This window comes from Schistocerca piceifrons, chromosome 5, assembly GCF_021461385.2.
Source record: "Schistocerca piceifrons isolate TAMUIC-IGC-003096 chromosome 5, iqSchPice1.1, whole genome shotgun sequence".
NCBI classification, from domain to species: domain Eukaryota; kingdom Metazoa; phylum Arthropoda; class Insecta; order Orthoptera; family Acrididae; genus Schistocerca; species Schistocerca piceifrons.
The window spans coordinates 322,761,271-322,779,051 of record NC_060142.1 but is presented as its reverse complement, the minus strand read 5'-3'; the positions used below and the strand labels follow the sequence as shown (position 1 = coordinate 322,779,051).

General features: G+C 40.5%; 1 protein-coding gene across 3 annotated transcripts in view; it reads right to left on the bottom strand.

Annotated features, from left to right (window-relative positions):
• The window catches only part of LOC124797806 (integrator complex subunit 14), a 78,158-nt gene that overhangs the window by 20,518 nt on the left and 39,859 nt on the right, over positions 1 to 17,781 (bottom strand). For all 3 annotated transcript variants that reach the window (XM_047260821.1, XM_047260820.1, XM_047260822.1), the window contains one exon: positions 6,950 to 7,142. In XM_047260821.1, coding sequence (XP_047116777.1) covers positions 6,950 to 7,111 — 162 coding nt within the window. In that variant the 5' untranslated portion in view covers positions 7,112 to 7,142. The remainder of the gene's footprint in view (positions 1 to 6,949; positions 7,143 to 17,781) is intronic.

Sequence of the window (17,781 nt, the reverse complement as noted above, 5' to 3'; positions counted from 1 at the left end):
TTTGAGATTAAAAAAAGAGATGATTCTAGGTCTGACAATTGCAGCAGACAGTGAAGAACTTTACCCTGTATGGCCCAAAACATAAAAACATGAGGATTAGCAAAGTGCCATGCCGTCATTAGAAGAAATTCTTTGTGTAATACCCAAACAAATACCTGAACACATTTACAAACATCTATTATAATTGAAACTACTTGGCACATTAAAACTGTGTGCCGGACCAAGACTCGAACTCAGGAGCTTTGCCTTTCGCGGGAAGGTGCTCTACTGCAGCTACTGTGCCATACTGGCAGAAATGAAACTGTGGGGATGGGTCGAGAGTCATGCTTGGGTAGCTCAGATGGTAGAACACTTGCCTGCAAAAGGCAAAGGTCGCAAGTTTGAGTCTCGCTCCAGCACACGGTTTTAATCTGCCAGTAAGTTTCATATCAGCACACACTCCGCTGCAGTGTGAAAATCTCATTCTGGAAACATCCCTCAGGCTGTGGCTCAGCCATGTCTCCACAATATCCTTTATTCCACGAGTGCTAGTTCTGCAAGGTTCGCAGAAGAGCTTCTGGCAGTTTGGAAGGTAGGAGACGAGATAGAGCACTTGCCCGTGAAAGGCAAAGGCCCCGAGTTCGAATCTCAGTCCGGCACACAGTTTTAATCTGCCAGGAAGTTTCATATCAGTACACACTCCACTGCAGAGTGAAACTCTCATTCTGGAACTATTATTATTATTATTATTATTATTATTATTATTATTTACTAGACCAGACTCTTAAAGACACCCTCCTCCTCAACAACAACCAAATGGTAACAAGTACAACTTATTTATTTATATTTATTTCATCTGACCATATTACTAGCTTCAGACTCACTGTTACATGGGACCACCAATAATGATGACGTTGATGAGGCATAAATATTCCCTACATCAGAGCTCTTGCAACTCAAAAACTAATATGGAAGCTGAATAGGTAAAAGAATCCACTTTTCCTCAAAGAGAGCAGGAATTACTTGATGGCTTTCTAACTATCTGCCTGTAGCAAACTTCTGAACATGATATATGAATCTGTTGAAGCTAGTAAAGTGAAAATAAAATTTTTGAGCAGCTGACAAATAATTTTTATTTTGATGAAAAGGACCCAGCAAGGGCTAACAATCTGAAAAAAGAGGTAGAGGCAATTCGCAAGCTCTTCCCTTGACACAGTGATTACTAAGAGTCATTCCAACACCTTCGATCAGATGTGAAGTGGATGGACCAATTAAAAAATAAAGGTTGGACGAAATGTGCTTTGTAACTTCCCCTCATATGATATGCCAACTGATGTTTGATCCCTCAAGTTAAGGAATTCAGTGATCTTATTATTTCCAAGCACATCAGGTAGTCTGTGGTGGACTGAAATAAAAACCATATTGCTACTGAGAAGATTCAAATCCTCAGATCAATTGGAGGTTTATCTCCTATGCAAGGGCGGTGATATAACAATTCTGACATTTGAAGTTCAATGAGAAAGGCAGAATATGCTCCATCAAGTTGTTGGACCTGAGCAACTGTATAGTGGCCACTGCAATTCTATTCTACTGTAAATGGTGTGTGTGTGTGTGTGTGTGTGTGTGTGTGTGTGTGTGTGTGTGTGTGTGTTTGGGGGGGGGGGAGGGAGGGAGGGAGGGAGAGGGAGAGAGGGAGGGGGGGGGGGAGAGAGAGAGAGAGAGAGAGAGAGAGAGAGAGAGAGAGAGAGAGTTGGAATCACTTTGCTGCCCTTATACAGGCTGAATGGTTTCTGCATGGTAGCTAAAAGGCCTAAGCATCTTTCGTCCTGTGATGAGACATCTATGGAGGCCCAATGGAGTCATTAAAATCGGCATTGTCTCATTGGCTGATGTCTGATCATCTACTTCATTCTGGGCACAAGGGTCATGACAGGTCTATAAAATTTGAGGGATTGGACCAAGTTACACATCATGAAAACATGAAGGTTCACAGCGCTGGCCACATCTATAGAAAACTTTTGCTGGCCAATGAATGTGATGTCTTCCATGGGTGACAAATAAATCCAGATTCAGAGCTAGGTGGAGTACTTGGGACTAATGAAGGCCTTAACAAATCATGTCTAGTGCCAGTTATTTTGTGGCACACTATAATAATAATAATAATAATAATAATAATAATAATAATAATAATAATCATCATCATCATCCTGTAGTCTTCGTTCACTAACCTCTTCAGTTTCTCATAACTGTTTTCTATCCTTATACTATCCACCATCTGGTATCTTCTATGTCCTTTTCTTCTTCTTTTATTCACCATTCCTTCTACAGCATCCAACAGTAAACAATTTCTCTCATTCACTGTCCAAGCCAATTCTGTTACCGCTTCCTGATTACCTTTAAAATTTCTCTCCCTTCCCCCCACCCTCTCTTCTAAACACCACCACAGTTCTCACTTTGTCTACCCATGTTATCCCTTCCATCTTCCTCCTAAGCCAGATTTCAAATGCTTCTGTCCTTTCTTCCTGTCCCCCCCCCCCCCCCCCCCCCCCCAGTGACCAAGTCTCAGCTCTGTGTAATGCCACATTTCATATAAAGCACTTCACTATTTCTTTCACAGGTCCCTGTCGATGCACCCACATAGAAGCCTCCTTCTCTTATTAAATGTCTCACTACCCTCGCAATTGTGCTTTCCTCTGCTGTCTCATTCCCAAGCTGTACTTGTATTTTTTGTTTTAGGTATAGATTCTTAATTAGCCTTCTATCCTTCCAATCGATTTCATTCTTAGAATGTCTATTAATTTAGTCAAATGTACTCTATCAAAGGCTTTCTTCAAGCCAATGAAAACAGTAAAAACTTTTCTTCTTCCTTCAATGTATCTCTCACCTATAATTCTCAACAGCCAAACTGCATCTCTTGTACCTTTACCTCTTATAAATTCATGCTGTTCCTCTGCAATACCTTTATCCAGTCTATCATGAAGTCTTATACTCATCACTCTTGTGTTGTTGTGGTCTTCAGTCCTGAGACTGGTTTGATGCAGTTCTCCATGCTACCCTATCCTGTGCAAGTTTCTTCATCTCCCAGTACCTACTGCAACCTACATCCTTCTCAATCTGCTTAGTGTATTCATCTCTTGGACTCCCTCTATGATTTTTACCATCCACACTGCCCTCCAATGCTAAATTTGTGATCCATTGATGCCTCAGAACATGTCCTACCAACCGGTCCCTTCTTCTCGTCAAGATGTGCCACAAACTCCTTGTCTCCCCAATTCTATTCAATACCTCCTCATTAGTTATATGATCTACCCATCTTATCTTCAGCATTCTTCTGTAGCACCACATTTCGAAAGTTTCTATTCTCTTATTGTCCAAACTATTTATCGTCCATGTTTCACTTCCATACATGGCTACACTCCATACGAATACATTCAGAAACGACTTCCTGACACTTAAATCTAAACTCGATGTTAACAAATTTCTCCTTCAGAAACGCTTCCCTTGCCATTGCCAGTCTACATTTTATATCCTCTCTACTTTGACCATCATCAGTTATTTTGCTCCCCAAATGGCAAAACTCCTTTACTACTTTAAGTGTCTCATTTCCTAATCTAATTCCCTCAGCATCACCTGACTTAATTCGACTACATTCCATTATCCTCGTTTTGCTTTTGTTGATGTTCATCTTATATCCTCTTTTCAAGACACTGTTCATTCCGCTCAACTGCTCTTCCAAGTCCTTTGCTGTCTCTGACAGAATTACAATGTCATCGGCGAACCTCAACGCTTTTATTTCTTCTCCATTGACTTTAATACCTACTCCGAATTTTTCTTTTGTTTCCTTTACTGCTTGCTCAATATACAGATTGAATAACATCGGGGACAGGCTACAACCCTGTCTCACTCCCTTCCCAACCACTGCTTCCCTTTCATGCCCCTTGATTCTTATAACTGCCATCTGGTTTCTGTACAAATTGTAAATAGCTTTTCGTTCCCTGTATTTTACCGAAGCCACCTTTAGAATTTGAAAGAGAGTATTCCAGTCAACATTGTCAAAAGCTTTCTCTAAGTCTACAAATGCTAGAAACGTAGGTTTGCCTTTCCTTAATCTTTCTTCTAAGACAAGTTGTAGGGTCAGTATTGCCTCACGTGTTCCAATATTTCTACGGAATCCAAACTGATCTTCCCCGAGGTTGGCTTCTACCAGCTTTTCCATTCTTCTGTAAAGAATTCATGTTCGTATTTTGCAGCAGTGACTTATTAAACTGATAGTTCGGTAATTTTCACATCTGTCAACACCTGCTTTCATTGAGATTGGAATTATTATATTCTTCTTGAAGCCCGAGGGTATTTCGCCTGTCTCATACATCTTGCTCACCAGATGGTAGAGTTTTGTCAGGACTGGCTCTCCCAAGGCCGTCAGTAGTTCTAATGGAATGCTGTCTACTCCCAGGGCCTTGTTTCGACTCAGATCTTTCAGTGCTCTGTCAAACTCTTCACGCAGTATCGTACCTCCCATTTCATCTTCATCTACATTCTCTTCCATTTCCACACTATTGTCCTCAAGTACATCGCCCTTGTATAGATCCTCTATATACTCCTTCCACCTTTCTGCTTTCCCTTCTTTGCTTAGAACTGGGTTTCCATCTGAGCTCTTGATATTCATACAAATGGTTCTCCTTTCTCCAAAGGTCTGTTTAATTTTCCTGTAGGCAGTATCTATCTTACCCCTAGTGAGATAAGCCTCCACATCCTTACATTTGTCCTGTAGCCATCCCTGCTTAGCCATTTTGCACTTCCTGTCGATATCATTTTCGAGACGTTTGTATTCCTTTTTGCCTGCTTCATTTACTGCATTTTTATATATTCTCCTTTCATCAATTAAATTCAATATATCTTTTGTTACCCAAGGGTTTCTAGTAGCCTACTTGCTCCTCTGCTGCCTTCACTACTTCATCCCTCAGAGCTACCCATTCTTCTTCTACTGTATTTCTTTCCCCCATTGCTGTCAATTGTTTCCTTATGCTCTCCCTGAAACTCTGTGCATCCTCTGGTTTAGTCAGTTTATTCAGGTCCCATCTCCTTAAATTCCCACCTTTTTGCAGTTTCTTCAGTTTTAATCTACAGTTCATAACCAATAGACTGTGGTCAGAGTCCACATCTGCCCCTGGAAATGTTTTACAATTTAAAACTTGGTTCCTAAATCTTTGTCTTACCATTATATAATCTATCTGATACCTTTTAGTATCTCCGGGATTCTTCCATGTATACAACCTTCTTTTATGATTCTTGAAAAAAGTGTTAGCTATGATTAAGTTATGCTCTGTGCAAAATTCTACCAGGCGGCTTCCTCTTTCATTTCTTACTCCCAATCCATATTGAACTACTATGTTTCCTTCTCTCCCTTTTCCTACTCTCAAATTCCAGTCACCCATAACTATTAAATTTTCATCCCCCTTCACTACCTGAATAATTTCTTTTATCTCATCATACATTTCATCAATTTCTTCTCATCATCTGCAGAGCTAGCTGGCATATAAACTAGTACTACTGTAGTAGGCGTGGGCGTCATGTCTATCTTGGCCACAATAATGCGCTCACTATGCTGTTTGTAGTAGCTTACCCGCACTCCTATTATTTTTTATTCATTATTAAACCTACTCCTGCATTACCCCTATTTGATTTTGTATTTATAACCCTGTATTCACCTGACCAAAAGTCTTGTTCCTCCTGCCACCGAACTTCACTAATTCCCACTATATCTAACTTTAACCTATCCATTTCCCTTTTTAAATTTTCTAACCTACCTGCTCGATTAAGGGATCTGACATTCCACGCTCCGATCCGCAGAACACCAGTTTTCTTTCTCCTGATAACGACGTCCTCCTGAGTAGTCCCCGCCCAGAGATCCAAATGGGGGACTATTTTATCTCCAGAATATTTTATCTAAGAGGACGCCATCATCATTGAACCATACAGTAAAGCTGCATGCCCTCGGGAAAAATTACGGCTGTAGTTTCCCCTTGCTTTCAGCCGTTCGCAGTACCAGCACAGCAAGGCCGTTTTGGTTATTGTTACAGGGCCAGATCAGTCAATCATCACTCTTAGTAGAACTATTTCTCCTTGAGAAATCAAACTTATGGTTCTAAAAATCCTCACTTTTATTGGCATTGGTTTTCTTCTCAATCAGTATCATCACTGTGAAGAGAAATTTATCAGGCCATCCACCTTTTTCATATATGTTATTACAAGGCTAAATTAACTCATTCATACCACTACCCCCAAGGTTCTTAAACAACTCTGCTGGTAATCCATTCTTTCCACTTCATCTCTCTTAAGTCCTTTCTACTTCTCTTCTTAAGATACAGCATCCTTTGCCCGCTTCTATCATAAGAAAAGTACAAAGACAGAACAGAAGCATGGAGTCATCTCTACATTTTGGCAGACAATGTTGAAAGAAAAAAATCAATAAATTAAAGCTTAAAGCTTACTAAGGAATTTATAGTGATCTCAATGTTTGTGTAGTGTCAACAGCTATTAGCTGCTTAACACACTTTGATGTCCATTTGATGCAATGGATCATGATGAGCAGTTTATTAGTTGGAATGATGTGAACTGTTTGAACATGAAACCTAACATCACTTCCAACAACCTTATATGATATGGAACTTATAATCCTTAAGCATTAAGATTTAGTCCAATTATCTTCCACTGGATAACATGAAAACCAACAGAACAATTATTCCTCTACAGACACACTCTTCAAATATGCTTCAGAACAAAGGCAGAAATAAAGAATTAACAACTGGGAACTTTAAAACAACTTATATTATGTATATCATACAGCACGGTTTCAAAACTGCCTTATGCCCTGATTTTAATAAGCAACTTACAAAAGTAAATGCATAACAATATATACTTAAATGCCATGCAAAAATGAATTATCAATACTTCTGTTCATAATTCTTACCAATGCTACAAATTCAAGTTTACTATGGACAGCTAGGTAGTCCAATAATGTGTTTATTCCATGAATTGCGAGGTTATGTCTGGTATATACTTCACCACTCTCAGGCAAAGCAACAGGTCTTGTCATCGACAATGACACATCAACAACTATTACCGTTGGCATCTTTGCACTGACTGTCAATCGTTGGGGCTACCTAAGCAATCAGGAAAACAGTTACATTAATTATAAAAGACAATTGGGGTTGGTTAAATGTAAAATATAATACACATGAAATCATTTAAAGTGGCTTTGGAAAATAGCAGTAGACATTTACAGTCAAAATTATGATTGGCCTATATGATAAATAGAAATGTATATTACACATAACAGTTTTCTTCTTCTTGATAAAGAAGGCTGATTGAGAATAATGTGAGATGAGCATGTTAATCTGAGATGTACATATAATAAATAAGGATTCTTGTTTTATGGCCACTATGCCGGGGTCCAAGGCAAGTTTCTGTGGCAAAAGTTTCATCTCATAATGTTAGAGACATCACTAAGGCTATACAGATACAAACAACGGTTTCAAACTGAAATAAGCTAAGCTGATAATGTCTGCACAGTAAAAACAGGATTTAACATTCTGGGGAGAATATGGTCATTAGAAATGAGCACAAAATTGAATGTCACAAGAATTAGGGAGGAAAAGACAGTATCCTCAAAGGAACTAGCCCAGCATTCGCCTTAGTGATTCAGGAGAGAGACACAAATCTGAATGGATAAACAGGGATGTGAATCCTACTATTCCCAAATTGTAGTACAGTGACTTAATCCCAAAAGGCAGTACAGTACCTTAACCATCACAACCTTACATAATTTGTATGGAATATGAATCTCCAAATATACAGAGGGTGGATGAAAAATTGAAACAGTGTGAGAAATGCATGCTGGGACATAAATGCAGAATGCAGTGGAAGACTCTGCAGGAGAGATGCTCAGTAGCTTGTTACGGGCTTTTGTTGAAGTTTCGAGAACATACCTTCACCGAGGAATCAAGCAGTATATTGCTCCCTCCTACGTATATCTTGCGAAGAGACCATGAGGATAAAATCAGAGAGATTAGAGCCCACACAGAGGCATACCGACAATCCTTCTTTCCACGAACAATACGAGACTGGAATAGAAGGGAGAACCGAAAGAGGTACTCAAGGTACCCTCCGCCACACACCATCAGGTGGCTTGCGGAGTATGGATGTAGATGTAGATGTAGATGCTACCCAAACCTGCAGGTCATGCCTTATATTTTACCACAAACAGCACCTGTGCTATGTCCTCAACATGTTACAAGAGGCAGTCATAGTCAGAACAGTGTTCTGTGTAGTTATGAGTGCATTATAATGGAGAAAAGGAAATTCAAACACAGTTGGTTCTTGTATTGCACATTCTTCTGTAACCAAGGGAGCCGAAGTGTTTGGTGTTTCACAAAGCATTGTATCTAAGATTCATACCACATACAAGTGGAATGGAAAAACACCATCTGCTAAGCCACAATATGGACAAAAGTGTGTGTGTGTGTGTGTTTGTGTGACATCGTGATGGACAATCACTGAAGAGGATTGTGATGAAAAATAAGAACAAGATTGCTGCAATGGTCACTGAATCTACATACCTCATATTACTGTAAAACAAGCAATGGAAATATAATGGAGAAAAGACTCTTTCAAATTAAAAAAAATGTTGCTGTAGTAAATAATTAAAAAAAACAGAAAGAAATTATAACCAAGCTCTTAACAGTAGCAGGGAAAGAGAAACATTGGGATTTAACATTCTGTCCACTACAAAATCATTAGAGGTAGAATTTGAGCCTCAAACTCATCAAGAATGAGAAAGGAAACTGACCATGCGATTTTTTAAAGGAACCATTCTGGGAATTTAGAGAAACTACAGATCACTATAGCGTCCCCAGTGCCATACTACGAAAAGACAATATTTATAAAGAAGACATTCATAATTTGTAAGAGATTTTTTTTTTGTGTAGCCGTAAAATAATAATTTCTCTGTGTAGGTTTAGATTGCAAAGAGATAATTTATGACAGAATGATCTAAAGAGACGACAAGTTACACTCTTTTGTTAATTTTTTAGTCGTCTTCACTTCTTCGCTTGTCTTGAATGTGTCTAGAGGGAATCTTGCGTGTGCTGACAAATGTAAGCATATTTGTATGAGTTAAGCATATAATATACCGATTTAATATTATTGTGTACTTTTAATTTGTAAGAGGTGATCCCGATTTCATGTCCGCCTTCCTTGAATTAATCTGCATTCAAGTAAATTACAGCTCAACAATCGCAGCGGCCGATGCAGCCAACGACGCCATTACGTGGCGAATTTAACTTATGAAAAATTAGCGGAAGCGGAAAACTCGCCCGCTATTAGCATAATATTAATTTTTCTCCACAGCCGCACGAAGTTGCAGAAATACTTAGGTTTAAGATTCTTATTTTCAGTAGCATAGCCGAGACCCAGAGCCAGGACTCTGACTACAATACAATGGTTAACGGAGGTAAGAAAAATACTCTCGCGCGTGTGTGGGCCGCAATCGTAATTAATAACTAAAGATCTTTTGCTTTAACGTCAACTGACTAGCCGAGGAAATTTATATGAAAAGTTTATTACATTGTTCAACTTAAATATCATTTTTATGAAGGCCCACCACGTAAGTCGGCAACAATCAAAAAATAATAATAACAATAATAATATATACATTAAATTACGACGGCCGACGGACGCGAGATTGGCGCCCAACGTGGGGCCCGATTAAAGAAAATACGAAAGTTACGAAATCTGACTCTATCGTAATGAATGTAATTATGTATGTGTCTAATTGTTGTAAAATATTAATGCTTGTATGAATTCTTTTACATGTACAACAACAAAACCACACCCTGAGGAGATCTGGAGAGGAAAAAGTGTAGAAAAGAAAAAGGATTGCGAGAAAGAAAAATAAGTAAGGTAAGGCCTATTGTGCAAGCATCCTGTGTAGCTCTGTGCGGAATATCGAACCCATGTGCACATGAGATACCTTCGGTGTTTTGTGTATTTATGTGTTTATTTTTGGAGGGGATAATTATTCGTTTTGTGTATTTATATGTTTATTTTTGGAGGGGATAATTAATCGTGTGTGTATCAGTGTTAAAGATTTGTCAGTGGCTTAAAGTGAATTTAGTATGGGTAAGATAGGACAACCTAAAGCATCCGTACCAGAAGAACAAAATTCTGTTAATATGGAAAGTGAGGATCATTTGCAATACGTAAACGAATCCCAAGCCACCGCCTCGGATAACATAATTTCCGGAGCGGGGGGCGAGGATCTGTGGACGGTGAATGACGCTCCACAGCAGAATGGGAATAGAGTAACAACTCCACTGCCTGGGCAGGGGGGCCAATCGAGTGCTAGATTAAGCGGGGCACCAGTATGCTCACCGATTGCAGACCCATTTGCAGAATTTCTGCGCAGGTTAGAAGAAAGAGATAGGGAAAGAGACGAAAAACTGGCTCAGATGCTACGTGAGCAAGAGCAGCGCAATGAAGCAAAACTAGATAGGATCCAAAGCGAACTAGCCGAGATGCGGGACGCGTGCAAAGAAATACCCGATCTTGTGCAAAGCTTAGCCGGCGAAATGCAAAAATTACAGATATCGCAGGCTAGGCTTGAAGATAATGTCCAGACTTTAACCAACCGCGTAGATAATGTGGAGATAGATGCACGGAAAAGTATTGACGCATATTTGGAAGTGCAAGCTCAAAAAGTAGAAAAAGAATTAAATGAATGGCTAGAAGTAAAGGATCGCGAGATATCTGCAAAGATTGAAAGCGACGTAAGAACAGCTGTAGAACAAGCGACTGCGGCCGCGAGTGTAAATATTGACGCTAGCGCTGCTGCACTACATGCCGAATTAACACAGATCAAGTCCCGTGTGACTGCGGAGTTGCCAAATTGGCAACAGGAGGTCGCGCGGAGACTGTCTGCGTTGGAAAGCAATGTAAACAGTGGCGGACAGATCATGAATCAGACTCCGCGTACTGATTACTATAATAACGCTGACGGTAGCCAGGGTGCGAGTGCGCAACCGCAACCTAATGCGAATTATGAGCACGAACAACATGCGATACCGTGCAGCGCACATCACGAAGTGATGAATGTCCCAGAATGTAGCAATCAGACATGCAAAAAAGAGGACAATGTAATAAAACACAGGACATTCCAACCCTTCAATAGCGAAAAACGAAATGTCCACCCTGTTGTATTTATTAAGAGCTTTAGGAATGTGTTTCCCAGGACATGGACGGAAAGACAAAGAATACAGTTCGTGGTCTCCTTTATTCAAGGTGACGCGGCACTGTGGGCCACCGACGTGTCCGAAAAATGTCTAACGATGCAACAGTTTGAAGGTGCATTCTTGCAAAAATTCTGGTCCGATAGCGTCCAAGAAAGACTACGAAAGGAGTTGTACAGTCCAGAAATGTACAATCCTAAGATGGGAACGTTACGCAAATATTTCGAAAAGTATATAAACAAAACCAGGTACTGGGACGAGCCAATGTCCGATCGTGATATAATCAGATTAATAAAAATGAAGTTGCCCAGTGAAATTAAAAGATATTTCATCAATGTGCCGGAATACGATATAGAACAATTCATGGAAATAGTGGATTCTGTTGACCTATTGATCGAAGATATGAAAACCGAAAACAAGTGGAACCATGCAGGCTATAATCAACACAAAGCCGATTACAATAGCAGCCACAGTAACGGTAGTAACTTAGTACCAAATGGTAACGGGAATAGGCAAGAGCACCGGCAACAGAATCAAGGCACAAACAATGGCAATGGTTATAACGGCAACGGTTATAATCGTGAAAATCGAAAGAGACATCATGATGGACGCATGAGTAATGGATATAATGGTAACGGCAATCCGCAATGGCGGAACAACCGAAACCAGTGGCGTGGTCGTAACGAACCGACACCACAGTGGCAACAAAACACAGCGCCACAATGGAACGCCAACCCAGGTCCATCACAGAACATGTCAGGAAGTTACAACCGACCACCGCAAAACCAGAGCCATACACAATATCAAAATACACCATCGGGGAGGCAGGGCGGCCAACGCAACAGTAGCAACAACAACAACCAGAACCACAATGTGAGGTTAGTGGTAGTGACAGACAACTGTCAACCCACTAATGCTCATCCGTTAAACTAAAGACAGCCACAATACGCTCTCCGTTGTTGGCTGCAGGATGGTGTAGTGAGGGCACATTCACGGATGACAGCCATAAACTTTGTATGCTGAGATACAATGAAGGAACAAAAATAGAAAAGGAACTTGTAGACATACCGCAGACATGTAACCGAACCGACAAAAGTGTTGTGCAGGCTATATTGCAAGCAGATATGTATGGAGCACCAATACACATAATAGTCGATACCGGTGCGTCAACCAATGTCATGAGTGCAAATTTTTACAAGTACTTGAGTCAAAATAATAGAATACCAGTATTGCCAGTGAAGAATTGTCGTGTAACAGGTGCAATAGGTGCACAATCTCATATCATAAAGCACCAGGTGCAAGTCGAGTTTACGGTAGGAAATGAAGCAATGAAAAGCTCGTTCCTAGTAGTTAAGGGATTAGGTGTTGCTTGCATCCTGGGGATGGAATTTTTACGCCAGAGGGACGCAAAAATCGACCTCTTGTGCGGGGAAGTAAGCCTTATGAATGAGGGTACACGTGTAGTTTTGCCATTGTTGAGGACACGGGAAGTGCACGGTAAATATTGCCGGAGCTTTCAAACGAGATTCGAAGGAATACAGGTAATGAATTTATATTCTGACTTAAGTACAAGACAAGCATGTTATAAGGAGTTTATTACTGAAGACAGAGAGGAAAAAAGGAAACTGATAGCCATGAAAGTTAGGGAGTCAGAACATTTGACTGAAGCACAACAAAACGAATTGACTCAGCTACTTACAGATTATGAGAGTGTGTTTTCGGAAAAACCCGGTGTTATCGAGGGCTACACCTATAACATCGAAGTGGTACCTCATGATACTTTCTGTCACGCAAACTACACCATCCCGTGGTCAAAGAGGGAGGCAGTTACGAAGGAAATAAGAAAAATGCTTGATTGGGGGATAATTGAACCATCTCTGTCCCCGTACAGCAGTCCGCTCGTGGCCGTAGCGAAAGCGGACGGCAGTATACGTCTCGTGCTTGATGCGCGCGACATTAACAAAATAATTGTACCTGTCAGAACGCGACCAGAAAACCTGGATGAACAGATACAGAAGTTTTATGGAGTTAAATATCTGACCTCTGTCGATATGCGTTCGTCGTATTGGCAAATCCCACTAACTGAATCATCAAGAAAGTACACTGCCTTTGTGTTTGCCGGCAGAAGTTACCAATTTAAAGTTTTACCATTTGGATTAAATGTTAGTGCAGGTGTCTTCATTGCAGCGCTCGATAAAGTATTAGGACCAGATTTGTTGGACCGAGTAACGTTGTATGTCGATGACTTATTAATAGCTACTCCCGATAGGGAAAGCCACATGGACACGCTGAGATGCGTACTAAAAAGATTTTCTGAGGTAGGCGTAACAGCAAACCTCGCAAAATCCAAATTTGCCAGGGAGAGAATAAAATTTCTTGGTCATGTAATATCACCTACAGGTATTGTGCCCGATCCGAAGAAAATGGCAGCAATTGAGAACTTCCCTCCTCCTAGAACCAAGAAACAGTTAAAGGCATTTCTGGGTCTAGTGTCATTTTTCAGACGATTCATACCTGACCAGCTTTTAAATGATAATACCCTGTTAAACTTGTTGAGAAAGAATACACCCTGGATATGGAATGAACTGTGCCAGCAGTCATTTGAGCAAATACGACAAGCCCTTCTAAATGCTAATCTACTGTCACATCCTGACATGTCAAAGGAATTTTGCCTTGCTACAGACGCCTCCACTGTCGGACTAGGCGCGTGTTTATTTCAAATCGATGAGGATGGTGGAAACAAGAACGTAAGAATAATCGGTTTCGCAAGCCGAGTGTTGTCAAGTTGTGAACGATCATATACAGTCACCGAACTCGAAACACTAGCAGTAGTATGGGCCATGAAGAAGTTCAGATACTATGTGTACGGAAAAAATGTAAAAATTTTCTGTGATCATCAGGCCTTAAGTTTTTTGCTGACATGCAAGTTAATGCACGACAGGTTGACTAGGTGGGTGCTTGCTCTGCAGGAATATCAATTTCAAATAATGTATATAAAAGGTTGTGACAACGTAGTGCCTGATGCTTTGTCACGGTTGCCGCAAGGTCTGCCTGAGTTAACAACAATACTAGAACAGGCAACAGAGTACAAAATTTTAGTTATGAAAGACCCTACTTGTCGAAAAAAGTTCCTGCAGACGTGCAAGCAACTGCCTAGTTTACAGGACGAAGATGCAGCTTGGGGAAAAGTCAAACAAGAACTCCTATCTTCGGGTGGAAATCAGATAGGTAGCCATTATTCTGTGCAAAATGGGGTATTATATTACCGGAAGGAGGTTAACAAGGACTTGTGGTGTGTCTGTGTACCAGAAGTATGTATCAGTGATTTAATCCGGCACGTGCACCTTTCGTGGGGACACGTGGGTATTGAAAAATGTAGAGCACTTCTCGCAAGACAATGTCATTTTAAGAATATGAAAAGAATAATTCAGAATGTTGTAAGGACATGTGTAGTTTGTCAAAGGACGAAACCTACAAATCTGCCCACTGTAAGTGAATTGCATCCTGTTGTTCCTAACAAACCATTACGACTAGTTTCTGTTGACATTCTAGGGCCACTACCCACTGGCAGAGGTGGTGTGAAATATGTATTTGCTGTATATGATGCCTTTTCCAAATTTCTAAAATTGTATCCTGTAAAAGCTTCAACGGCCACACCCCTCATTCAAAAATTACGAACAGATTATTTTGTTAATGTTGGCAAACCACAGATTATATTATCCGATAATGCCACCTATTTTACTGGTCTCAAATGGAAAACGTTTCTACAAGAGCAAGGTGTTAAACACATTTTTGTAGCTCGATTTCACCCGGAGAGCAGTCTTGTAGAGCGTACCTTTAAAGAGTTGAACAGGTTCATGAGAACTTACATTCCGAATCGCCACACCAAGTGGGCAGAATACGTTTCGACTTTTGAGGAACTCCATAATAGATTGCCACATTCAGCCACCGGTTATACTCCACTAGAAGTCATGTTTGGAAAGAATGAAACCGACAGCTGGCTGTCACCATTACCAACTGTACCACGACAAGTTGTACCTCACGAACAAATTATAGCTGAGACTAAATAACTTAACGAGGTGCGCGGAGCGCCGAAAGGAAAAGCATGACAAGAAAATAAAGAAGGTAACAGTGTATCAACCAGGTGACTTAGTTCTAATAAGGACTCATCCCAAGTCATCTCTGTTAGCGAAAAAGAATAAAAAATGGCAACTGGTGTATGCCGGGCCCTACAAAATCATAGACATACCACATGGATGTAGCTATTTGTTGGGTGACGTAGAATCGGGAGAGATTAAAGGACTCTATCCATACAAAGACTTAAAGAAGTTCGCTCAGTAGAGCAACGTTTACATATGTGTAGTAGGTTAAGTTTAGAGTGTATTTTTTTCTGTGTGTAAATGTTAAGATTTTAGTGTAACATTTAAAGACAATGACGCACACAAGATTAGTGCGATTTAATTTTGTAGACGTTAAGGAATAATAGTATTTTTAAGCAATTGCATTTTGAAAAAAAAATGAACGTAGGTTTAAGAATATTTTACAAATGTCATGTTTAAAAATGCTTTAAAAAAAATGTTTAAAAAAAAAAGTCAACAGCATGTAACGATGAAAGAATTTTTCATTAGTGTGTCATGAATATTTTTGAACTGTAGTAGTAATGCAACTTATGAAATTCAAAATTATAGTGTATAAGTCGTTTCATGTATTTATGTCTATACCGATTTTGAAATATGCTCAATCATAATTTACTAAACAACATGAGTGCAGGGTGTACATCACCCAAGGTACCTCATGTGTTATGGACAAGGTACAAAGCAAATCAGTAAACGCGACTACCGCTATGCACTGTTAAAATATATTGCCATCTGCTAAGGCAGAGATTTGCACGAATTTGTAGTGCAAACAAAAGTCACAAATCTAACATTAATCTAGGAACTTGCACGCTAGGCCTAGATTATAAAATGTCTACAATAATGCGAGAGGCAAAGTTTTGTAAAGTCGAGCCTGGCTCTGGGGAGCAAGTACGCAATGAGTGGGCAGACATGACATGGGGACTTACCTCAGATGAGACGGAAATACAATTGTATAGTCAAAAAATCTGAAGGCAAGTACGACTCTAAGTGGAAAATAAAAAGAGATAATTAGTGCGAGAGACTGGTAAAATCCAGCACTAGCCAAAATCCAGTTCAGACTGAACGAAATACATTCGTGTTTGTGAACTAATCGAAACAGTTACTTTAAGCAGTGTGAAAAACTGTGAAGGTGAAACTGTGATATGGACAGTGAGGTGCTAGTATTGAACGTTCAACAGCGGTGAGGACGCCAAACGCCAATATTACGCACGAAAAACTGTGAATTTGCTTATAAATGTGAACTGTTAACGTGAAGTGAACCCACAGTCAATATTTTTGGGACAGACTGTAGTTTCAGTGAGCACAATAATGCGAGATTGGAATGCGATGCGTGGACTGTTGCAAAACAGCGACCGCAGAAACGGCGAATGTTTGTGCTAAGCTCGTATTAGGACACTCACCAGTGCCTGCGAGTGCGGCGAAAACATAAATAATTTTATCAAGACAAAAACTGACGTGTAATGGAAACAGTATTGCATCAAAACTGCATTCATGGGAGAAGGTCCATGTCATGTTTTCTGCAAGACAGTGCTAGCTTGACACTCGGAAACTGGCGAAAACTTAACAACAACTGCCGCACTAATAAATGCTCCTTTCCCACTAGCGTAACCATCTGCAGCGGGAAACAAATATTACGTTGGTTGTGTGTGTGTTTCATGTACTACGTCGGAGATGCGTAGCAGAGCTGACTCCTGCCAACAAGAGCGGGGGGCGAATATCATCCCACTCCGCCACACCCGGGCGAGACAGAAGCGCATCGCCAACGGTGCAGCCGATCAGCTGATTCTGACGTTCCGCGACGGCGAGACACACGCTGGCGTCGAGCGGGCGTTGACCTCTCCGCAGCCGCCGCGAACGCCGAGCACCGAACACACCAACCGACGCCGTCGCGAGCCAAACGTCGCGGCGTAGATCATCAACGACACCGCAATCAATTGTTTTAATGACCTCATTTTTTGCATAGTGCAACAAAAATATTTGTATGCACATTCTGTACTCCAATGACATTCCAGAAACAATTAAGTGAAAGTGACCAAAGCAGTTAGTCTGTCGCTCCGCCGAGGTTTTCCCCAGGTTTCCCTACGGCCGCGCCAAATGGGGAGCGAACAGTTGACACCCCTGGGACTTCAAATATTCCGGACTAACTCGTGGTTGTATACCTTGAACCTCATCTGTATTACACTTTGTGGACAACACACCTCAGTAATTACAACATACGATGTGACATATATAGACTATGAAAGAAAACTCTGCGTGTGGACACTGTGGACATGAAAGTGGAAATATTTATGTCAAAAAACACGAACATTTTTTATGACATAAACATTTCGGGGGGCAATATAGCGTCCCCAGTGCCATACTACGAAAAGACAATATTTATA